Source organism: Trachemys scripta, chromosome 1, assembly GCF_013100865.1.
Source record: "Trachemys scripta elegans isolate TJP31775 chromosome 1, CAS_Tse_1.0, whole genome shotgun sequence".
In the NCBI taxonomy this organism is placed as follows: domain Eukaryota; kingdom Metazoa; phylum Chordata; order Testudines; family Emydidae; genus Trachemys; species Trachemys scripta.
In genome coordinates this window covers 293,422,700-293,447,260 of record NC_048298.1, presented here as the reverse complement: position 1 = coordinate 293,447,260, position 24,561 = coordinate 293,422,700, and the positions used below count along the sequence as shown (strand labels likewise).

The 24,561-nt window shown below is 46.6% G+C and overlaps 1 protein-coding gene across 1 annotated transcript; it reads right to left on the bottom strand.

The window, feature by feature from the left end:
• Positions 1-1,022: 1,022 nt before the first annotated feature.
• On the bottom strand, positions 1,023-16,542 carry STOML3 (stomatin like 3). Its single transcript, XM_034758571.1, has 7 exons — positions 16,409-16,542; positions 11,466-11,569; positions 10,481-10,553; positions 9,283-9,365; positions 6,540-6,743; positions 1,769-1,903; positions 1,023-1,609 (listed from the first exon to the last, which is right to left on the bottom strand). The coding sequence occupies exons 1-7, from the start codon at positions 16,458-16,460 to the stop codon at positions 1,421-1,423; spliced, it is 840 nt and encodes a 279-aa protein (XP_034614462.1). The 5' UTR covers positions 16,461-16,542; the 3' UTR covers positions 1,023-1,420.
• Positions 16,543-24,561: the final 8,019 nt, after the last annotated feature.

Genomic DNA, 24,561 nt, shown 5'->3' with positions numbered 1-24,561 from the left:
TTTTGGGTGCTGTGTCACCCAGTAGAAACTGTAGCATTGAATTAGGGGCTCAGGCTCCGTATGCACTGCAGGGGGGAGAGTTCATTAGAATGGGGCCCAGCATGCTCAGCAAGGAGTCACCTCTGCTAGGCATTAGCATGTCCCAAGGAGAAGAGGGTGGTCTAAACCCTGAGCCACTCAGAAAGCCCCTCTGCTTGGGATTCTCAGACATTAACCCTCTCCTGGAATTAGGGGCCTAAACTGATTTTTGCAAGAGGGAACCCCCAGTGGTCAGAGCACTTCTTCAGGATGTGGGAGATCCAGGTTCAATTCCCCCATCTGCTAGCTGTGGAGAAGTGATGCAAAATTGGGTCTCCTGCCTCTCAGGAGAGTTCCTTAACCACTGGGCTATGGGATAGTCTGGTGCTGGTGTCTCTCAGTCTCACCTGTTAAAGCTGTTTTGCTGTGTAGAAATAATTAAATATGGATTGGGACAGACACAGAGTGAAAATAACTCTCTAGGGCCAATGGTTGGGCATTCCCTTCAGGAACAGGAGACCCAAGTTCAAACACATACTCCCCATCAGCCAGGAGGGAGAACAGAACCCAGGTCTCCCAGGTCCTGCCTGAGTGCCCTACCACCTGACTAAAGGTTATAAGAAGGCCAGGCTATTCTCTGTGGTCATTGTTATTTTGTGTGGATTTAAATGTGCTCAGTGCATGCCAACTGGATTTACCCACATAGGTGAAATAGATGGGGTCCACCAAGTTTGAGGAGCCTGCTGGGGCTTAGGTGAGAGAGAGAGGTTTAAGGCTGGTGGCATCTAAATGTTGGATAGAGGCACCTAAGTCCTTTTGTAGATGTAGCCCCAGTCTATAAGTGCTACATAGACTTACAAATTACTTGGTGGTTCCAGTAATGATCAAGGAATACCTCTGGGTGACATTCTTCTCGCCACTATTCTGGTATTTTCAACTGAGTTGCTACAAATTTACCCCAGTGTAACAGAGCAGGAACTGGCCTATTTACTGCATGCAGCTTTTAGAGGCAGGCTCCTGGTGAGCAGACAAATCACCACATACCTGCTAAACGAGTGACTCTGTAAAAATCAAGTAACATCAAAAGCGAGCATCACAGTTTAAGTTTAACCTGCATTTTAACAAAGTCTCTTCTATTTTTTACCTAGAGATGAGCTTGAACCACAACATTTGGATGTCTGAATTTTGAATCCCTCAGAAATTTGGGGGCATTCAGATTCAGTGTTCTGGCTTGTGATTGTCTCTGTGTAGTTAACACTATTCCTGAGGCAGGGTATCAAAGTGTACTTTCTACACTAATTCTGATCATCTGCAGAGGCTTGCCTCTCCTGAATCCCTGTAAAACTCTCCAAACTAAATAATTCGGTGTAAAAAAGCCTTGTCACCATTTGGTTTTGTCCTATTATTGTTTATAAAAACCCTGCAGAATATTCATGGGCAGAGGAAAGACAATGGTGGAATTCTTCTCAGTAGCCAGTGTGGTCCAGGTCTGCAAGTAGCGCAGCTGGAGAGCTGATGGAGCCTCGACCAGCACCATGGAGGCTTGCTTCAGTGCTTCGGAAGCATTCCTTTCTCCTTCTGCTGCTATGATCTAAAAACGTGATAGAAATGGACACGTTGGTGGCAATGAGGAAAAGCCACCCTCCAATTGAAGCAAAAAAACCAACGTGGAGGTTTGTCCTTCAAAAGATGTAGAGGTTATAGATGTACAACGTTATACGAATGAGAGAAATATTACTGTGGATCTCACCTGAGCTCTAGCGTCTCGTGTTGCTTCAGCTTCAGCAGCCATAGCTCTTTGCATCTCCATAGGGATCCTGACGTCTTTGATTTCCACACGTGCTACTTGGATTCCCCATTTACCGGTGGCATTATCGAGGATAGACTTTTTTTTTTTTAAAAAGGACAATTAATATCAAAACCTATACTATGTGACTTAAATGACAAATCACACTAACCAAAATGGCTCAGATATTGACTACACTCCAAATTCCAAAACAATTGCAAAAGAATAATTGAAATAAAAGAATAAATGGGAGGAAATTATGATCTGCATGGGGATATTTCAGGGGTACGTCAAGTGCCTAAAAAAGGTCAGATCAATTATTAGTTGCGAAATATTCTCTCGGATCTGTGATGTGTTGGAGGGGAGATGATGCACATGGGCAAGTCATTGTGCTATTTTTTTAGCATCAGTTCTGCCCGATGGGAACAGCTTTGAAAGAAGCCATTTACCTTTATTGTGGTCAGAATTAAAGACCTGCAGGCCCAAACCTACAGATACTGCCTTGAGTTACATTCCTCATGTGAGGAAGTGCTTGCAGAACCAGGTGCAATAGTGGGAGCTGTTAATAAAGGACCAAGAGAATCTGGGAACATAGAAAAGTAAGTACTCCCATGTAAAAGAATAGCACTCAACCCTTCATCACAGATAAGCCACTCTGTTATCCACTGGAGCCAGAGACTCTCAGAAGAGTGCAAGTGACATCCTGAAATTGCCCTGTACTATTTGCCATCAATACATAGAATCAGTATGATGCATCACAATGCCTAGCACAATGGGATCCTGGTCCATGACTAGGGCTCCAGGGCGCTACCACAATCAAGACCACTGACTCTTCCTCATTACACATTGACACAACATCACGTCATATCACCTCTCTCACGCACACATTTTCTCCTGGCTGTTGGAAGGGGTGTGGAGGTGAGCTGTCTTTTTTTGGTGTCTCTCTCTCTTCCTGATATCTAAGAGGAAACAAGATCTTTTTTCTCAACTCTACTCTCTCTTGGCTGTCAGAGTGACACTCCCTGGATTGGGGGAGGGGGTAAAGGGGGCGAGATTTAAACACTGGAACAGTTCAATCCAGTTCAGGTCAATTCAATACATTTTATTGACATGACATGAGAGATGGGTGGTGCCAAAGTTTAATCAAGCATCTGCTTAAGATAATACAAGATGGTTTTACAAAAGGTAGATTGTGCCAGACCAACCTGGTCTCCTTCTTTGAGACAGTAACTGTTTTTTTAGACAAAGGAAATGCAGTAGATCTAATCTACCTGGATTTCAGTAAGGGAAATTATTAGTTAAATTACAGAAGATGGGGATTAATATGAGAATTGAAAGGTGGATAAGGAACTGGTTAAAGGGGAGACTACAACAGGTCATACTGAAAGGTGGACTCTTAGGCTGGAGGGAGGTTACTAGTGGAGTTCATCAGGGATCAGTCTTGGGCCCAATCTTATTTAACATTTTTATTACTGACCTTGGCACAAAAAGTAGGAGTGAGCTAATAAAATTTTCAGATGACACAAAGTTGGGAGGTATTGCCAATACAGAGGAGGCCCACATTATCAAATAATATGATCTGGACAACCTTGTAAACTGGAGTAATAGAAATGAGATTGCATTTAGGGACTAACAACAAGAATTTTTGCTATAAAATGGGAATGTATCATTTGGAAGTGACAGAGGAGGCAAAAGATCTGGGTGTATTGGTTGATCGTAGGATGACTATGAGCCACTAATATGATGTAGCTGTGAAAAAGGCTAATGCAGTCCTAGGATGCATCAGGTAAGGTATTTCCAGTAGCCACAGGGAAGTGTTAGTACCATTATACAAGGCACTGGTGAGACCTCATCTGGAATACTGTGTGCAATTTTGGACTCCCATCTTTAAGAAAGATGAATTCAAACTGGAACAGGTGCAGAGAAGGGTTACTAGGATGATCCAAAGTATGGAGAACCTACCTTATGAGAGGAGACTCAAAGAACTTGGCTTGTTTAGCCTAACCAAAAGAAGACTGAGGGGAGATATAATTGCTCTCTATAAATACATCAGAGGGATAAATACCAGGAGGGAGGGGAGCTAGTTAAGTTATGTGCCAATGTGGACACAAGAACAAATGGATATAAACTGGCCATCAACAAATTTAGGCTTGAAATTAGACAAAGGTTTCTAACCATCAGAGGAGTAAAAGTTCTGGAACAGTCTTCCAAGGGGAGCAGTGGGGGCAAAAAACCTAACTGGCTTGAAGACTGATCTTGACAAGTTTATGGAGGGGATGGTATGATGAGAATGAGAATGGTATGTAGCCAATCTGTGACTGCCAGCAGCAAATATCTCCAATGGCTGGTGATGGGACACTTGATGGGGTGGGCTCTGAGTTACTACAGAGAATTCTTTCCCAGGTGTCTAGCTGGTGGTCTTGCACACATGCTCAGGGTCTAACTGAACACCATATTTGGGGTCAGGAAGGAATTTTTCCCCTGGGTCAGACTGGAAGAGACCCTAGGGTTTTTTTGCCTTGCTCTGCAGCATTGAGCATGGGTCACTTGCAGGTTTAAACTAGTGTAAATGGTAGCTTCTCTGTAACTTAAAGTATTTAAATCATGATTTGAAGACTTCAGTAACTCAGCCAGAGGTTAGGGGTTTATTATAGGAGTGGGTGGGTGAGGGTGAGGTTCTGTGGCATAGGCAGCATGTGACTCTTGCATTTGGGGAGGTGGGGTGGGAGTGCCGGAAGTTCCTGGACCATGGCTCCACCCCCTGCTCCACCCCGAGGCCCACACCACTCCGCCTCTTCCTGCCCATGCTCCGCCGCTTCCCGCCCCTGCTCCGCATCTTCTCCTGAGGCCTCCCCACCCACTCCTCTCCCCCAATACCCACTCCACCCACCGCTCTGGGGTTTCGGGCTCTGGGGTGGGGCCACGGATGAGGGGTTGGAAGTGCAGGAGAGGGCTCAGGGCTGGGATAGGGGGTTGGGGTGCAGAAGGGGGCTCGGGGTGTGGGCTGTGTGAGGGAGTTTGGGTGCGGGAGGGCGATCAGGGCTGGGGCAGGGGATTGGGATGCAGGATGTGAGGAGTGTGGGCTCCAGCCGGGTGGCGCTTACCTTGTGTGGCTCCCAGAAGTGGACGGCATGTCTGGTTCCTAGGCTCAGGGGTGGACAGATGACCCTGTGTGCTGCCCCTGCCTGCAGGCACTGCCCCCGCAGCTCCCATTGGCCGTGATTCCTGGCCAATGGGAGCTGCGGAGTCGGCGTTCAGGGCAGGGGCAGCATGCAGCGACCCCGTGGGCACTCCTGCGCTTAGGAGGTGGACATGCTGGCCACTTCCAGGAGCCACGCAGAGCCAGGACAGGTAAGGAGCCTGCCTTAGCCCCGCTGTGCTGCTGACCGGACTTTTAGCGACCTATTAAAATCTCCCGGATTGGTTTCAAATTCACCGGGAGATTGATGCCCATTCCAGTAGAATCCTGGCCAAACTGGAGCCCTCACCCCCTCCCACACCCCAACCCTCTGCCCCAGCTGTGAGCCCCCTCCGACACTGTAACTCCCTACCCTAGCCCGGAGCCCCCTCCCAACCCTGAACCCCTGATTTCTGGCCCCACCCCAGAGACCGCACCCCCAGCTGGAGCCCTCACCTTCTCTTGCACCCTAACCCCCTGCCCCATCCCAGTGAAAGTGAATGAGGGTGGGGGAAAGCGAGCGACAGAGGGAGGGTGATGGCGTGAGTGGGGGGCAGGGCCTCAAAGAAGGGGCGGGGCAGGGGTGTGGCCTCGGGGCAGGGGGGCAAGGGTGTTCACATTTGTGCAATTAGAAAGTTGGCAGCTCTACCCCCTCCTCCATGGCCCCCGGCTCCTCTCCATCTCCTTCCCTGAGTCTCCCCCCACCCTCTCCTCTCCACCCCCTCTTCCGAGGCCTCCATACCTGCCTCTCACTCCTCTCCACCCCCTCCCTACTCACTTCTTTCTGGCCCTTCCTGCCTTAAGGGCAAGTGATGGGGAGAGAGGGGGCAGAGAGGAGCAACTGATGGGCAGGCAAGGGGGGGCCTCAGGAGAAGAGGCAGAGTGGGGGCAGGAAGAGGCGGAACGAGGGTAGGGCCTCCAGAGGAAGAGGCCAAGTGAGGGTGGGGCCTCAGGGCGGAGCACAAATGGGGCCACAGTTTGGGCATTTGTTGCCCCACCGCTTCTTGGGAGCCTCCAGGGGTGGCGGCGGGCCTCCAAAGAGAGGTGCACTGCATCTGGCATTTCTTGCCTGGTTTGGGGAGGCTTAGTCTCCCCAAGCCTCTTATACCAACGACCCATATTCTGTGGCCTGCAATGTGCAGGAGGTCAGTTTAGCTGGCCATGATGGTCCCTTCTGACCTTAAAGTCATGAGTCTATGAGTCTAAGATAGAGCATCCCAGTAACTATGGATTTCTCCACCATCGCACTTTATTGCTCATTTCTAAAGAAGTGGCAGGGAGCCCCATATCAAGACTCTTTACTGTCTCATTCACTTCTCAAGAAGTTAAGTTCCAAGAACCTTGTTTGCTTTTTAACAAGAGATTACTAGTTTTATCAGCTGAGGAAATATCTTTACAATATTTCTTCCATATTTTGCAGGTGGGGTATGAAACTGAAAGGAGATAATGAAAGATTTTACCATCATGTTTTTTTTTAAAAAGGCCACTCGTTTCTAAGATTATATTCCATAAAATGAGATGTTGTGCCCATCAATAGAACATTAGATGTGGATTTACCTGGATATTGTGGGCAATCTCTTCTCGACCAGACAGGATCTGGGACAAGCTTTGGGTGCCTAGAACATTTCTCAAAGTGGTCTGTGCCAGCAGGTTGGTGGCTAAATGGACATCTGTGACATTAGCCACTGAACAGACAGCACTGTGGATTTTATAGTAGACCACTCCATCAACTTGGGTAGTTACAGAATCTTTTGTAAGAATCTACGAACAACAAACATACCCAGATTAGATCATCATCCAGGACACACAAATCCCAACGTTATGGAGATGTTTGTTTCCTGTAGTAAGACAAGAAGCCACTATAATTCGAAGAAATCAAGGTAAATTGATTTCAATGGCAACACCCTGGATTTACAACCTCTAAACCAAAGCAACATTTGTGTAAAGTATTTAAATGACTCGACCAGTAATATGTTAACCATCTGTGATGATTCTGAGTACATTTGCCTTGGAATAATCATAGGCAGGTTCGTGGAATTTAAAAATCATAGGCACAAGGACAGGGAAAAAATGCAACAACTGGATGACATGTTCTTAAATGGTCTGTGGGGTCCCTTTATGTAGCATGCCAGGCCACATTCACCAACACTGGTGGTGAACAATTCATCTTGCTGGAGCACAGGTGATGTTTCCACCGCTGCCTTACCACCAGAATAGGTGGGAGGCAACTTTAGTTTGCAGCCAAGGGCTCCATAGAAGCCCTGCCAGAAGAGATTGCAGTGAGGATATATTGCGTGAGAATGTTCCCAGGCTATTATGGCCATCTTCCTTCCTGTACAGACCTACCCATGTTCAGAGATGGCTCTCTTCATCCCTCCTGCATGTCATCTCCCCTCTCCCCTTTTCACTACATCAGCTTCCCCTCCACCCCAGCTGACTTTCCATCTATGGAGTCTTTCTAACAGGGTGTTATGCTGGGAGTTTGGATAAACCTCACTGAAGCTAGTGGGCATGACAGTCACTCTTCATACAGGATAAAAGTAAGAAGAGTTAAGCTCTCTTATGGAATCCAGAGCTGAAACAATAGGGAGCCACCACCCACAAATATAGACCACATGCAAGGCTGGAATAGGAGATGAGCCATGCACTCTGAGAGGTTTTCCTTGGGGTCTGAATGAAATGCAGTTTGTGTATGAGAGAGAGAGGAAGATCAGTACCATAGAAGCACACAAAGAAGGCAGCAAGGAAGCCCCAGATGCATTGGTGTCCCTAGCTTCTGTTTGCCAGAAGCTGGGAATGGGTGACGGGATGGTTCACTTGATGATTACCTGTTCTGTTCATTCCCTCTGAAGCACCTGGCACTGGCCACTGTCGGAAGACTGGAGACTGGTCTAACTGGACTTTTGGTCTGACCCAGTATGGCCGTTCTTATGTTCAGCCAGAGGAGCACTTGTAGTATGACCCTGAGAAATGGCTAAGAGATGGAGCTTTTGCACAGAGTGCTGATGGAAATAGGTGGGAAACTATGAGCAAAGAAACGGTCTCCTGCTGTTTGATTCCTACTGTATTTAGGGAAACAGGACTTGGTACATTTTTTGTAAATAAACAGGATTGCATCGAAGAAATATCTGCCTCGATCATCATTTTTTCCTCCTAATGGAAACAACCCACAAGACCATGAATACTGATCACTTGGGTCAAAGGGGGTAATAGAGTTTAGACTCAGTGAATTTGACACTACATAAAATAAGACCCATGAGCTCTTAAAACCTAGGAGGTTCCTTAAGCATATTTACTCCAGGCCACAGGCATTTAATTTTTGGATGGAATATTTACGAACAATCTCTAGCAGCACACTATATCAGAAAGAACCTTTTCTAGATCTGTAACACGGAAACGTTGTGGCTCTATCACTACTGATTCTTGTTTCTCCTTTCTTCAGGAGAGCACAATAAAATGGCAACTCTTCAAGTAGAAACACAGTACTGTAGCTACATGTAAATAAACCTTTTTTTGGAGAGAGGGAGATTTCCCATTGACTATTTTTAAAAATGAACTTCTTTGGCTAACATTTTCAACCCTATGTGCCTAAAGAGAAGGCCCTAAATCCCTATTAAAGCCAGATTTTCAGAGATGACGAGCGCCTGCAGCTTCCTTTGACTTCAAGGTGATTTGTTAAGGTACCTAAGTACGTATTAAATTACATATCCGTAGGCACCAAATGTGACAAATTTGGTCTTTGCTCATTGTTTTGTCTGGAACAACATTAACTTTCTAAGTGACTTCAGTGAAGGCTTTTGTAATGATGATAAATTTTGAATCTAATCAGTTAGTTACCAGATCTTCTATTTACTAGGAAAAATAGTTACTGGGGATCCCACTCTAGTTTATTGCTTGATTTCCGTGGATGTTAGAGAGAGGACTAATTATGAAGGCTTGGTAAATTTCAGCTCTCTTGACTTCCCTCTCTCTCATCTTTGGACCTCCCCACATCTCCAGCTCTAATCTCACTTTCCTCTTTTTCTAATCCAGAATGCTGAAAGTCAATAAGAAAAGCCTGCTTGACTTGCCAGGAGTGACAAGATTGTAACCTGAGCTGGTAGGGTTGTAGGCTTGATTAGATTCCAGTGTTATTCTGGTGCCAGCATTTGTAAGTAAACAAGTACAGCAAATGAAGTTAAGTCTGTACCGCTGCCAAAGACTGTGAGACAATAAAACTGCTTTCTTAGTTTGACATGTTAAAAACTAAAACTGCTTTAGGTTTGATTTCTAGTTTAAATGACTATTGGGTAGTTGTTACCTCTTGTAGAGGAATGTTACTGGTAACAGTTCTAAGATCAACCCTGGCAAAAACATCCGTACATGGAAGGACCATGATCAAACCTGCAAAAAAGAAGAAAAGGCCAAAGCTGTAACACTTTTCTCTGAAGGCTAAGCTCTGATCGCATATGAAGCAAACCTCTGAAAATAACTATTTCTATTGTGTAATGAGAATGGCCCTCAGAGCTATACTGATATTTCATTACCACAGCATTTCTTTTTCCGTATGGTTGAGTAGATAGTGCACTAGACTGGGAGTCAGAAGAACTCTGTTCTGTTCTCAGCCCTGCCATGTGACCTTGGGCAAGTTACTTCCTTTTTCTGTGCCTCTGTTTCCCCTCTCAAACTTTTGTCTATTTAGATTGTTAGCTCTTCAGGATGGTGGGTCAGGGGAAACTAGCCATTTAGTGTGGCTCCTCCTTCAACCCCTGGCCCTGCCTACTTTTTGGGCCACATGGTTGTTTTGCAGAGGAAGCAAGATGGTTATGTGATAAGGAGGTTCTTCCTCCATTCCTACTCCACATTTGTACCGTCTGACTGTACTTTTTCCAATGGATTGTTTTTCATCCGCGCGATGCAAAGGTACTTGTTATAATAATGTAGAGAACATTCTTTTTATTAGTGATCGTTTCCAATGACAATAGCACCTGAAGGCCCCAACTATGATATCAAGTGTTGTGCTAGGCACTGTACACACACTTAGTAAGAGACTGCTTCTGCCCTTAAATAGACAAGACTGATTAAGGGTGAGATAAAGGAAGTATTATTATCCCCATTTTACAGATGGCAAACTGAAGTCCAGGGAGATTGAGTGATTTGCCAAAGGTCACACAGGAAGTCTGTGGCAGAATGGAGAATGGAATTCAGATCTCCTAAGTCTCTGTCCAGTGTGTTAAGCACAAGATCATCCTTCCCCTTCATGTGATCTTTAGTTTATTATAAAGCCAGGTTTCGATCTCAGGATCTGTTGGCTACTTCTCTAAACAGCAATAGAGAGAAAACAAGCACCAGATGGACAGGCTCATGGACAAAGAATTACTTTGGCCTTTTTACTGTGCCCTGGACAGATTCCTTGCATCACCCATTCTCTGAACAAGAACTTGAGAGAACCTCAGATGCAGAACATCTGGTTACAGTGAAAACATAATAATAACATAATAATAACCTCATTTACTCACCTGGTCCCTTTGCTTTTTTAGACACTATACGTCCCAGCCGAAATACAACAGCACGCTCATATTCTTTGACAATCTAGGACAATATTTTTAAATAATAAATAATAAATAAATAATAAACTAACACCACCCTTCCCTCTTGCCTGACCTTCTATCCTTCAGACCACATGGAAATGACAAAATAATTATAGCAAAAGATGTGTAGGTAATTAGGCCTCGATCCTGCAAATACTTATGCATGTGATCACAGGCGCCAGCTTCTTCCTTTCCCTGGGAGTGCTCAACCCCCACTCAGTCCCAGGCCCCACCCCGACTCCACCCCTTCCTGCCTCCACCCCTGCCCCACCTCTTCCCACCCCCGCTCCGTCCTGCCCCTCCTCTTCCCAGCCCCCCTCTGCTCCCACCCTGCCTCTTTCCACCCAGTCCCCCTCCTCCCTCAAGTGCGCCCCGTTCCCGCTCCTTCTCCTCCTCCCTCCCAGCACCTCCTGCACACCGCGGGACAGCTGGTCGTGGTGGGCGGGAGGCACTGGGAGGGAAGAGAAGGAGCTGATTGGAAGGGGGGTGGGGGAGGGACCTTGGCTGCCAGTGGGTGCTAAGCACCTACTATTTTTTTCCATGGGTGGTCCAAGATGTGGACCTGCATTTGTATTTGTTTGTTCAAATATTGATCAGTTTTTCTAGGTCTCTTATCCCCAGCACCTCAGAAACATTCATTTATTTATTCTCACACTATCCCTGTGAAATAGGGAAGTAGTATCCCTGTGTGAGAGCTGAAGGCACAGACAATTTAAATGACTTGTCTGAGGTTATACAGGAAGCCTGGGGATGAATATGGACCAGAACACAGAACTCTTGCATCCCAGTCTTGAACCTTAACTACAAAAACTATCCTTTGTCCCATAACATGGGGTACAAATGGCTTTTGTTCTGGTGAAATACATGGTAGTAATAGACCATTCTCTCAGTGCTCCAATTCCCATCAGCTTACCTTCAAGCACATCCAGATGGAGAAAGGAAAGGTAATAAGCACAAACAGGAATGAAAGAGAAACCAGGATCCAGCCACAGGCCCCAATTCCTTCCTTCTTATCTGCTACAGAATGAAAAGACGGGAACCGTTGTCAGTTCCCTGGTCCATCTGCTGAGTTTATAGTAAAACATCTGGCACAACAAAGCTCTACATGAGGAAAATGACAGGGCCTTCCAGGACAGTTTAGGTTTGAAACTTCTGGTGTAGAGAGCTGGCCCGTTCACCAAATGCCAGAAAAGCTTTAAACCAGTGATTGTCAAAATGTGCAGATGTGTGACTAGCCCTCTGGGCAGTTCTTTTCACTCTCTGATCCTGCTGCCTTTCCTCAGCACTGTATTATTATTATTTAATTGTGTCGGGATAGAGCCTGGAGACCCTAATTGCCAGGTGCCAGGATTTTTTTTTTTTTTTTTTTTTTTTTTTTTTTTAAGCAGGGGAGGGGATACTTAGGAGCAGAGCTGCAATGAGGCAAGGAAAAGCCAGAGATTTTTTCACAGGAAGGGTGTGACGAATCCAGCCCAGCCAAGCCCCACACAAGAGGAGCAGTTGGGGCATAAGCAATAGGAACCAGAACAGGAGAAGTGGAGGGAGCCATCCCAGGGGAAGACCAGCTTCAGGAATCAATTTTTCAATGGAAAGTGTGGCCGTAATTGATTTTTGTGAGCATGCTACCGAGAAGCTGAATGTTGCTGCCTCCTCCGCTTCTTCACTCCATGCCTCTCCACTACTTGGAGACGAAGACAGCTAGGGGCTCAGAGCAGGATACAAGGGAGGCATGTTCACAGGCTCTGAGTGTAGAGGCTGTTCCAGACAACCTGCTCCCACACTGGGCTGAACACAACCTGTGGTGGGGGCTGCTCTTCCCCGTATGAGGACTCCTATACCAGAACTAAGGTCTTTTCCCTGCTCACTTGCTCTGCTTGGGATTCAAACTTCGCCCTGTGTAAAAACCTTCTTGTATAACTTCTAAAATCTTTTTTCCCCCACCACAATCCCTGAGGAGACAATGCTGAGCTCTGCAGTCCTCTGCTCCACATTTCGGAGGTCCTTGCTACAGATTTAATCATTCACAGGTTGAGAAGTTTGGGCCCAAGAGGACCGAGTTTCAGGCCTTCTTTGGAACATCCTGCCTTTTCTGTTCAAGCTTGTTGCATGAGAACTGTGTGTGAATCTTACACTAATACTCTACATTTGGGACAGTTTGAATCCAGGCTTTTGTTCTGACCTATTGTAACAGAAAAGACACAAATCTAGGGGTTAGGTTCAGGTAGGGTTACCATACGTCCGGATTTTCTTGGACATGTCTGGCTTTTTGGTCATCAAATCCCTGTCCGGGAGGAAATTCCAAAACCCGGACATGTCCAGGAAAATAGGGAGGGGTCGTGGGGCTTGGGTCCGGGCTGGAGCCACTGGGGCCGGAGCTGGAGCCGCTGGGGCCGGAGCTGGAGCCGCTGGGGCCGGCCGTGCTCTGCTGCCGGCTGGCATGGCTTGGGCAGGGCCGGGCCGGAGCCGCTCGACTGGAACCGTGGCCCAAGCCGAGCCGGGCCGGAGCCGCTGGGACCGGGGCTGGAGGTGCTTGGCCGCTGGCCGGCACCGCTTGGCTGGGGCCGGGGGCGGAGCTACTCGGCTGGGGCCAGTGCCCCGGGGCCTGAGCCGAGCTGGAGTTGCTAGGGCCGGAGCCGCCGGGGTGGGCCAGAGCCGCTCAGCCGGGGCCGGCGCGCTCGGCCGGAACCGGGGTCCGAGCCGGGCCGGAGCTGCTGGGACCGGGGCTAGGGTCGGAGCCACTGGTGCTGGGGCGGGCCAGAGCTGCTCGGCCGGGGCTGGCGCACTCGGCCGGAACCAGGGCCGGCGTCCCAGGGCCCGAGCCGAGCCGGGCCGGAGACGCCGGGGCCAGAGCCTCTTGGCCGGGGCCGGCCGCCGGAAGGAGCCGCTCGGCCGGGGGGGCCAGACTGGGCCACACCTCCTCGCGCCCCCCCCCACACACCCCCGTCCCCACCCCTGCCCCAGCCCCAGCTTACCTGCTGGCTGGCTGCCTGCCTGCCTATTTCAGGCTTCCCGCGAACATTTGATTCATGGAAAGCAGGGGAGGGGGAGGAGCAGGGGAGCGGAGTGTTCAGGGGATGGGGCGGGGAAGGGGCGGGGCTGGGGCAGGGCTGGGGCCCCATGGAGTGTCATCTTTTTGGAATATTAAAATATGGTAACCCTAGTTCAGGCCAGTTGCTAGAAAAATATCATTTGGTCTTGCCACTGCTGGAACCAATGATTTGAGCAGTTCTTTTGAATAAATTACCATGAAAAGCTCAGGTACATATGGCTGAGGCCAGATTAGGACCCTCAGGGATTAGTGTTAAAAACTTAAAAACATTGTCTATGCTGTTTCTTCACCATACATCCTGCCCTATTCAGATTCATTTGGCATCACTGGAGTGTCAGGCTATAGCTGGTACATTAAGTAATAGGCAAGAGGATAAATGTTTCTTCCATCAGCTGAATGTCCTACTCACTCTTATGATCAAATGTAATGTGAACAAATAATGGGAGATGTTTGTATCAACACTGGTTCACTGTCAGCTCCAAGTGTGAAAGATTGCTTAAGAAGCAGGGCCATGTTTTAATCACAGAAGAATTTTACAGATGTTAAAAAAAGGCATATTGTACCTCTTGGCCTTCATCATCCTCCCCACCTCCAACCATGCCATCATCCCCTTTCCTCCTGCCCCTTTTACACCCAGATAAGCTGTAGGTTTCAACAGAGTTTTTCTTTGCAGCTCAAAAGTTACTCTGATTTAAAATATCATACTTGTATCCCTGTTCACTATGCTGCCACTGTTGTCATTCACATCCTTCCTAAAGACTCTGGGCTAGATCTTCCAAGGGACTTACTTAGGTGCCTATGGCCAACATTTACATGTCATTGAGATCCTCAAAGCCGTCACTCAACTGAGCCCTAAGTTCCCAAGTTCCCACTGGTAATGTCTCCTAGGTGGCTAAGTTTCTGCTGATGGGCGCATACAAAGCCTTCTCTGTCCCGACACCCCCAAGGTGCTCAGAGCCCTAGTACGATTCATAAACTAGATGTTCCCTCACCCTATCTTGCCCGGGCCTAATCTAGTAGGTGTTCTTGGAGCACGCCTAACTCACACAAAAGTCAGGTGTGGTGATGGCTGTTAGACCGCTCACCTGGGCTGATTACTGCAGAGGCAGGATTTGAATACAGCACTCCCACCTCTCACATGGGTGCCCTAACCACTAGGGTATTAGCTACTCTGATGTGGATTTCCCTCCGTCTCTCCTGTTGAAGCAGTTTCACTTTGGGTAAATAGCTAAATATTCATTAGCCTAGAAAAATAATCACTTGACAGCCCAGTGGTTAGGGCATTCACCTAGGACATGGGAGACCCAGATTCCACTCCCCGCAGCTGAGCAGGAATCTGAAAGCAGGTCTCCCACATCCCAGGAGACAGTCCTAACCCCGGAGCTACTTGCTATCATGGGGGATGGAAAGAAGGCGCTCTCACTGTGTGTTTTTCTTGCTACAAAGGACTGACCTGAGCCTAACTCCAGGACTGTCCCTTTGAGGCCCAGGGCTTAGGCCGCACCCCTCTCCTGAGCATTTCCTACTGGGTAGCTTCAGGCGCTCCCCATTCAGCTTGTATGAATTCCATTCTTAGGTGTCAGACGCTTTTCATGCATTGAATAGGGAGCCTAACTCGGGGCTGGGGATTCCACTGGATGGCAGGATGCCTGAATGTTAGGCATTGCATGTCAGCGTGGCCATGCCTATGTCCCTTTGTGGATCTAACTTTCCCTACCCGATGCCCTCCCAAAGTGAAGTAATAGAAACAAATAAAATAAAAAATCTTCCAAGTTATTTCCTTCTCTGAGTTTCCCAGTGCCTCAAGTCTCTTCTGTGTCTGTCTTTTGAAGGGCCAGGCCTCTGGCACCACAACTGTTTTTATTTTGGGATTTTGTACAGAGCTGAGCACTATTGGTGCTTTCACCATCACTTTGTGAGAGACAGAACTAAGTGAATATAAGGCCACATGTTATAGAGAGAAAGAAAAATGTTCCCTTATGGAAAAGTCCTATAGGATTTAGTAGAAAATACTACCCTTTATATAGGTTTATGGATCCCTATAGACTATCATAGAGAATTATATCTCTATCCTAGAATTCTATAAGATGGTCTAAAACCCTATAGAACGTTTATAATTCTTTATTAAAATCTATCGAACTTTTTCATAAGGATTATGTTGCTCTTGATTGCTGAAGCCAAAATGCTAGCAGCATAGATTGTCTATCTAACCTATAATTATCACACAAAATTAGTAACCATTTAAAAAAAAAACAGGGGGATGTTGGATGGCTCCAGGAATATGTAATGGAATATGGAGTCTTTTACCTGTAGGAGCTCCAACACCCTGGCAATGGGTGCAGTGAAAAAACTAGAAAGAATGGAACTGGTAAATAGTTCCAGTCCATATTGGACCACTGACTGAAAGCTATTACCTGTTCAGTTGCTTGGTGACTTAGGTGAAATGAGTTGGTTGTCTCAGTCCAATTCTCAGGAGCCTTCATTACAAAACCACCTGCGTAATTGGCATCATTTGGTACCATCATGGCTAGTCTTAGCAGAGAGAGGCTAAGGATTGTATGGGTATGGACTCTGAATTAGCCTATCCCCTATAGGTGTCAGTCCCCAGATAAGGGTTCAGACATACTGGCAGGACAGTGGGGAAGCTGGCACAAGTGCTGTCCATGAAGATGGAGGAATCCAGGGCCAGCAATCTGAGGCCTTTGACCTACACTTAACTTCTCTCTCTCTCACACACACACACACACACACACACACACACACGTTTGTTGGGGTTATTTTGCAGTAAGAATGGAAGGAATACTTACCAACTAGAGTCTCCTTACTCTCTTTCCCAAGGGAGCCTTTCCTGGAATCCATCTCATTATAGAGAAATCCTTATCACCTCACAAGCCGTAATGAAGACACCCCCTCAAATGGCACACAGCTTGTTAAAGTGTCTGAGAAGAAAAGCAGAGTGACAGAAGAACAAGCTCTCACCTGCGAGTGAGTCCTCAAGGGATTAGTTACCCAGGTGAGGGAAGAATGTTTACAAAAACAAAGTCTGATGGGACATGTTCCTCTCTGGAGTAACTCCACTGGTTTCAATGACTTTACTCCAGGGCTGAATTTGGCCCAGCACTTCTAGTTCCTGCAGAATCGTCTCTGATTTCTACACACGTCAGCAATGAATGGCACCATTTTCAAAGCCACGGCAAAAAAAGAAAAGAAGTCAAAGCTGGATTGTAAACTCTCCAGGGCAGGGATTGTTTCTTGAGCTGCGCCTTTACTGTATCCAGTGTAATGGGGCCACAATTTTGTTTAGGGTCCCTAGGTACTAATACAATACATATAATAATGTAAGGATGCCAGTGAGATTTCAAGGAGCATAGTGAATCCTCCTTCTTCTCGTTAGCTTATAAGAGACACCTTAAAATTATTAATTATTAATAAACATTTATACTGCAGTAGGACCTAGAGGCCAACCAAGTTGAAGCCCTATTGTGCGAGACACTGTAAAAACATATGGAAACTTTTCCAGCCTTTAACTCCTTACATTGCCCAGGAATTATATGGGTCAATGGACATTTGCTAGACTTCCTGAAACTCGTTGCTTTAGTGCTGCATCAAATTGGCTGTAATTAGAGTGTGAAAATAAAGACAAAACCATTTACAAAGAGTGTGGGCGGGGGGGGGACGGGGGAGGTTGAAGGAAGGAGCTAATAGAGGAGGTATCTGAGCCTCTAGCTATTATCTTTGGAAAGTCATGGGAGACGGGAGAGATTCCAGAAGACTGGAAAAGGGCAAATATAGTGCCCATCTATAAAAAGGGAAATAAAAACAACCCAGGTAACTACAGACCAGTTAGTTTAACTTCTGTGCCAGGGAAGATAATGGAGCAAGTAATTAAGGAAATCATCTGCAAACACTTGGAAGGTGGTAAGGTGATAGGGAACAGCCAGCATGGATTTGTGAAGAACAAATCATGTCAAACCAATCTGATAGCTTTCTTTGATAGGATAACAAGCCTTGTGGATAAGGGTGAAGCGGTGGATATGGTATACCTAGACTTTAGTAAGGCATTTGATACGGTCTCGCATGATATTCTTATCGATAAACTAGGCAAATACAATTTAGATGGGGCTACTATAAGGTGGGTGCATAACTGGCTGGATAACCGTACTCAGAGAGTTGTTATTAATGGTTCCCAATCCTGCTGGAAAGGCGTAACGAGTGGGGTACCGCAGGGGTCTGTTTTGGGACCGGCTCTGTTCAATATCTTCATCAACGACTTAGATATTGGCATAGAAAGTACGCTTATTAAGTTTGCGGATGATACCAAACTGGGAGGGATTGCAACTACTTTGGAGGACAGGGTCATAATTCAAAATGATCTGGACAAATTGGAGAAATGGTCTGTGTTAAACAGGATGAAGTTTAATAAAGACAAATGCAAAGTGCTCCACTTAGGAAGGAAAAATCAATTTCACACATACAGAATGGGAAAAGACTGTCTAGGAAGGAGTACGGCAGAAAGGGATCTAGGGGTTATAGTGGACCACAAGCTAAATATGAGTCAACAGTGTGATGCTGTTGCAAAAAAAGCAAACATGATTCTGGGATGCATTAACAGGTGTGTTGTGAGCAAGACACGAGAAGTCATTCTTCCGCTCTACTCTGCTCTGGTTAGGCCTCAGCTGGAGTATTGTGTCCAGTTCTGGGCACCGCATTTTAAAAAAGATGTCGAGAAATTGGAAAGGGTCCAAAGAAGAGCAACAAGAATGATTAAAGGTCTTGAGAACATGACCTATGAAGGAAGGCTGAAAGAACTGGGTTTGTTTAGTTTGGAAAAGAGAAGACTGAGAGGGGACATGATAGCAGTTTTCAGGTATCTAAAAGGGTGTCATGAGGAGGAGGGAGAGAACTTGTTCACCTTAGCCTCTAAGGATAGAACCAGGAACAATGGGTTTAAACTGCAGCAAGGGAGGTCTAGGTTGGACATTAGGAAAAAGTTCCTAACTGTCAGGGTGGTTAAACACTGGAACAAATTGCCTAGGGAGGTTGTGGAATCTCCGTCTCTGGAGATATTTAAGAGTAGGTTAGATAAATGTCTATCAGGGATGGTCTAGACAGTATTTGGTCCTGCCATGCGGGCAGGGGACTGGACTCGATGACCTCTCGAGGTCCCTTCCAGTCCTATAATCTATGAAAGGTGTCAGCCCCTTCTAAGGACATAGGACAAAATGTCATAGTATGTTAATTCAATGAGCCATTTTCTCTCTTTCTCTCACTTAGTTGCATTAATTATATTTTTATGCATCCGAAGAAGTGGGCTGTAGTCCACGAAAGCTTATGCTCTAATAAATTTGTTAGTCTCTAAGGTGCCACAAGTACTCCTGTTCTTCTTATATTTTTATGACTTATCTTCTCCATCACACTTTAATTCTCCCTCTATATCCATTGCTTCCCTATTGCTGCCAAGACATTTAATTATATTTTGCCTAATACCTGTTACATGTCCTCCCCATGGATGGGCACCAGGCTGCTATATTGGACCCAACCTTTGGATCTCATGGGCTTCCACACCCACTGGGTTTGAGCAGCATCCAGGCACCATCTCTGGATCTGGGCTCTCAGGCACACTTTAGAGGGGCAGACTCCCTGTTGGGTGCCCCTTCCTTTGGGAATGGAATCCCACAGGCCAGCTGTCCTGGCCCCAAAACCATACTAACCCTCCAAGTCTCCCCAGCAGTTTATACAGGCATCCCTCAGAACCCCACCTCATGGGAACTGTAGGGTTTAGTTTAACTCTTTGGGGACATGTGACAGATAAAGCAAGGAACACACAGGCTTTGCAAAGGAACTTCTTAAACACACCCCTTTACCTAGATCGTGAGCCCCATGGGACAGGGCCTGTCTTGTGCTTCTGTGTTTGTACAGTGCCTAGCACAATACGGCCCTGACCCATGACTGGGACTCCTAGGCGCTATGGTAGCACAAGAGATATTAAAAACAACAAACACCTATACCCTGTTCCTCTGCCCTGAGTCTATGCTCACCCCCTTCTATGCATGCTTCGGCCCAGTCTCTGTGAGAGGCAGGTAGGTCCCTCTTCCTCCAGCAGTCCTTCCACTTGCTGGCGATTGCTCAGCTGGTGTATGTGGTTGTGAGAGAAAGAGAGTGTCTGGGGCAGAGCCTGCCCTTAAATAAAGTTTCATCCCCCTTCTGTCAGATGAGTCACTCACCACCTTCAAAGCCCTAGTCAGGGGTGTGTCACAGCCCTGGCAAAATGCCCCTACTGGATATTCACCAGTCTGTGGGTTTGGACCCACAAACTGGAGCACCATGTGCAGTTAAGCTCCCTTTGATTCCCCAAATAGGCCCCAGTCACAGTCTTTCATATCCTGATATCTGACTTGTGTCCATTTATCCTCTTGCATATCCTCACTACGCAAGAGGATAAATGGACACAAGTCAGATATCAGGAATGGCAATATACAAAAACCTGTAGGAGAACACTTCAACCTCCCTGGCCACACAATAGCAGATGTTAAGGTAGCCATCTTACAGCAAAAAAACTTCAGGACCAGACTCCAAAGAGAAACTGCTGAGCTCCAGTTCATTTGCAAATTTGACACCATCAGATCAGGATTAAACAAAGACTGTGAATGGCTATCCAACTACAGAAGCAGTTTCTCCTCCCTTGGTGTTCACACCTCAACTGCTAGCAGAGCACCTCACCCTCCCTGATTGAACTAACCTCGTTATCTCCATACTGATTTATACTTGCCTCTGGAGATTTCCATTACTTGCGTCTGATGAAGTGGGCATTCACCCATGAAAGCTTATGCTCCAATACTTCTGTTAGTCTTAAAGGTGCCACAGGACCCTCTGTTGCTTTTTACTAATTTAGGTTGGCATACAGCCACCCACAGTAATTACTGCAGTGGTTTATGTCCACACTACGCGCCCTGTTGGTGGTGCATGTCCTCATCAGGAGTGTTTCCACCAACTTAATAGTGTGGGGCAGTGTGGGGCACTGATAACTGGAGCACCCATCCTCCTGAGTGGGGCTCACCCCATGCGACGCTCGTAGCTGGAGTCCACCCGCCCCAGGGCTGACAGTGTGATTCTCACTGTGAGCCCCGTGCTGGACTGACAGCCAGGCTGTCAGCACCAGGGCAGGGGGAGCTCCAGCTATGAGCCTGGTGCGGGGCTGACAGCCAACAGGCAATGTAAGTAATGCAGTGTCTACACAGACATTGTGTCACCAGGGCTGTCCCTACCCGTACGCAAAGTACGCAGCTGCGTAGGGCACCAGGAAATTTGGGGCATGCTGCTCCAGCCCCTGCTCTGCCTCTTCCCCAAGGCCCCTGCCCCTGCTCCACCCCAGCCCCGCCTCTGCTCCGCCCCAGCCCCGCTCTCACTCCCCTGAGGACTGCAGCAGGGGTCGGGCCTGCCCTCACCAGCAGTGGTAAGTGGAGCGACCCGGCCCCAGCCCACTCCGCTCCTCTGGCTCCCAGCCACGCTGCCGGTGAGTGCTGGGGGGCAGTTCCCCCCCGCCCCCAAACCCAAGGCTCAGCCATTCCCAGTCCCTATTCAAGCCTAAATTTGCAATCAATTTAGGCTTGAATGGCTGAGGCATTACAAACATTGAATCTATCTCCCCTTGTAAGTATTCTCACACTTCTTATCAAACTGTCTGTACTGGGCTATCTTGATTATCACTTCAAAAGTTTTTTTCTCTTACTTAATTGGCCTCTCAGAGTTGGTAAGACAACTCCCACCTGTTCATGCTCTCTGTATGTGTGTATATATATCTCCTCAATATATGTTCCATTCTATGCATCCGAAGAAGTGGGCTGTAGCCCACGAAAGCTTATGCTCAAATAAATTTGTTAGTCTCTAAGGTGCCACAAGTACTACTGTTCTTATGGCTAATATGCATAACTTCAGATACCAAGATGAATATACATGCATAGAAATAGCATAATCATAAGTACCAGCTGTTTCACCTACATGACTATTCCCAAAAAAGTTTCTGAAAAAGCACACCAAGTACCTGAGACCCTATGTGCCAGCACCATGCCCCACTGGAGTTTTGTTATCTGTTATGTAACAACAGAGATGAAGCCAGTGACATGACTCAGTTTAGCTTAAAAGGGCAAGGTTAATTTTTAGCTGTTCAGGTGTGACTGCACCTTTAGTCAGTGAGGGCATGCTGGCTGGCACACATTCCGGTTAATGGGCTTCAGTGTTCTTTTGCAGTTAACTTTTTAATGTTCATAAACCTGGTATGTGCTGAGGTGGTTTAATGCATAACACAGGTTTTTAGGTTTGCAAATTCGTGAACCTCTGCCTATTTGAGATTTTATTATTATTATTTTTGCTGGTCATAATGTGGGAGGGTATCTTCTCCGCCTCTGCTCATGAGATTATGTATGTCTTGTAGCACTCTTCTGAACACCAGCTGGAAGGATTTTTTTTTTTCCAGTAAGTGTGGACTGATTCTTTTCTCTTAGAAGGCATGTAATTTTTGCAGGTTCACACTGACTAACACTGAAAACAATTGGGGCTGTTAATTTTCTATGGCATTTGAAGAAAGTTTACTCACTTTCCCCCATCATATGTAGTATTTCAATCTGTTTATGTGGAATATGGGAGTTGGGTAAGGAGCCATTTCAGCATATGTATGACTTATTAAAAGACATATTTTAAGTAGAACTGTATCCTAAACTGCTTTATGGTATTGTACCCAAACATTGCATCTCAATGGGACATTCAACTTCCTTTATAGGAACAGAACAGACTCCTGAAACTCTTACCACAAAAGGGGTCCATAGACATGCAAATAGTCACATTATCGTCAATTAGGGTGAACAGATCGCAAGTGTAAAAAATTGGGATGAGGGGAGAGGGGGGTAATAGATGCCTATATAAGAAAAAGCCCTCAAAATCAGAAGTGGCTCTATAAAATCGGGACATCTGGTCACCCTATCTTCAATGGGATTGATCAAATGATTAAGGGTTTACAGGATTAGGTTTCAAGTTTGTAAATTGTTCTAGATGAAACTGACAATACCTGAGCTGTCAGATCAGAAGGAGGGTCATTCGAATAAAGGGGGCAGATGTGTGAGAAGTCTTAGCTCCATTGCTAAGATGAGGAAAATATTTTCAGCAAAGTTCTCGACAGATTCCTGAGGCAGCTGGTTTAAGGTTGTCAGGGTCCCAGACTCCTGCACTGGGCAGCACAGTATGGAGAGGAGGTGACCAGCCCTCTGTGATGACACAAGTGGTTCAGGACTATTTAGAAAAGCTGGATGAGCACAAGTCCATGGGGCTGGATGTGTTGCATCCGAGGGTGCTAAAGGAGTTGGTGGATGTGATTGCAGAGCCATTAGCCATTATCTTTGAAAACTCCATGGTGATCGGGGGATGTCCCGGATGACTGGAAAAAGGCTAATGTAGTGCCCATCTTTAAAAAAGGGAAGAAGGAGGATCCGGGGAACTACATGCCAGTCAGCCTCACCTCAGTCTCTGGAAAAATCATAGAGCAGGTCCTCAAGGAATCAATTCTGAAGCACTTAGAGGAGAGGAAAGTGATCAGAAACAGTCAGCATGGATTCACCAAGGGCAAGTCATGCCTGACTAATCTAATAGCCTTATATGAGGAGATAACTGTCTCTGTGGATGAGGGGAAAGCAGTGGATGTATTATTACTTAACTTTAGCAAAGCTTTTGATATGGTCTACCACAGTATTCTTGCCGGCAAGTTAAGGTGGATAAGTTAAGGTGGATAGAAAGCTGGCTAGATCGTCAGGCTCAACGGGTAGTGATCAATGGATCCATGTCTAGTTGGCAGCTGGTATCAAGCGGCATGCCCCAAGGGTCGATCTTGGGGCTGGTTTTGTTCAATATCTTCATTAATGATTTGGAGGATGGCGTGGACTGCATCCTCAGCAAGTTTGCAGATGACACTAAACTGGGAGGAGTGGTAGATACACTGGAGGGTAGGGATCGGATACAGAGGGACCTAGACAAATTAGAGGATTGTGCCAAAAGAAATCTGATGAGGTTCACCAAGGACAAGTGCAGAGTCCTGCACTTAGGATGGAAGAATCCAATGCACTGCTACAGACTAGGGACTGAATGGCTAGGCAGCAGTTCTGCAGAAAAGGACCTATGGGTTATAGTGGACGAGAAGCTGGATATGAGTTGACAGTGTGCCCTTGTTGCCAAGAAGGCTAACGGCATTTTGGGCTGTATAAGTAGGGGAATTGCCAGCAGATCGAGGGACATGATCATTCCCCTCTAATCGACATTGGTGAGGCCTCATCTGGAGTACTGTGTCCAGTTTTGGGCTCCACACTACAAGAAGGATGTGGAAAAATTGGAAAGAGTCCAGCAGAGGGCAACAAAAATGATTAGGGGGCTGGAGCACATGACTTATGAGGAGAGGCTGAGGGAACTGGGATTGTTTAGTCTGCAGAAGAGAAGAATGAGGTGGGATTTGATAGCTGCTTTCAACTACTTGAAAGGGGGTTCCAAAGAGGATGGATCTAGACTGTTCTCAGTGGTACCAGAACAAGGAGTAATGGTCTCAAGTTGCAGTGGGGAAGGTTTAGGTTGTTTATTAGGAAAAACTTTTTCACTAGGAGGGTGGTTAAGCCCTCAAATGGGTTACCTAGGGAGGTGGTGAAATCTCCTTCCTTAGAGGTTTTTATTTATTTATCCCTGGCTGGGATGATTTAGTTGGGGATTGGTCCAGCTTTGAGCAGGGGGTTGGACTAGATGACCTCCTGAGGTCCCTTCCAACCCTGATATTCTATGATTCTATGATCCTATGAGTGTCCGGCACTATAATCTTTACTTATAGTTCTCTCACCCACAAAGCTGGAAAATGAGGCATTTGTTTTCTTTGTTTTTCTGCTCCAGTTCCAGTTAGCAAAATGCATGTTAGACTAGTTTGGCTGCAAAGAAG

Excerpts from the sequence above, each read along its gene's own strand:
- STOML3 (XM_034758571.1), bottom strand. The coding sequence starts at position 16,460 with ATGGATTCCAGGAAAGGCTCCCTTGGGAAAGAGAGTAAGGAGACTCTA. Across the intron at positions 10,554-11,465 it reads CCATCTGGATGTGCTTGAAG|ATTGTCAAAGAATATGAGCG; the intron begins GTAAGCTGATGG and ends ATATTGTCCTAG. Across the intron at positions 6,744-9,282 it reads GTAACATTCCTCTACAAGAG|ATTCTTACAAAAGATTCTGT; the intron begins GTAACAACTACC and ends TGTTGTTCGTAG.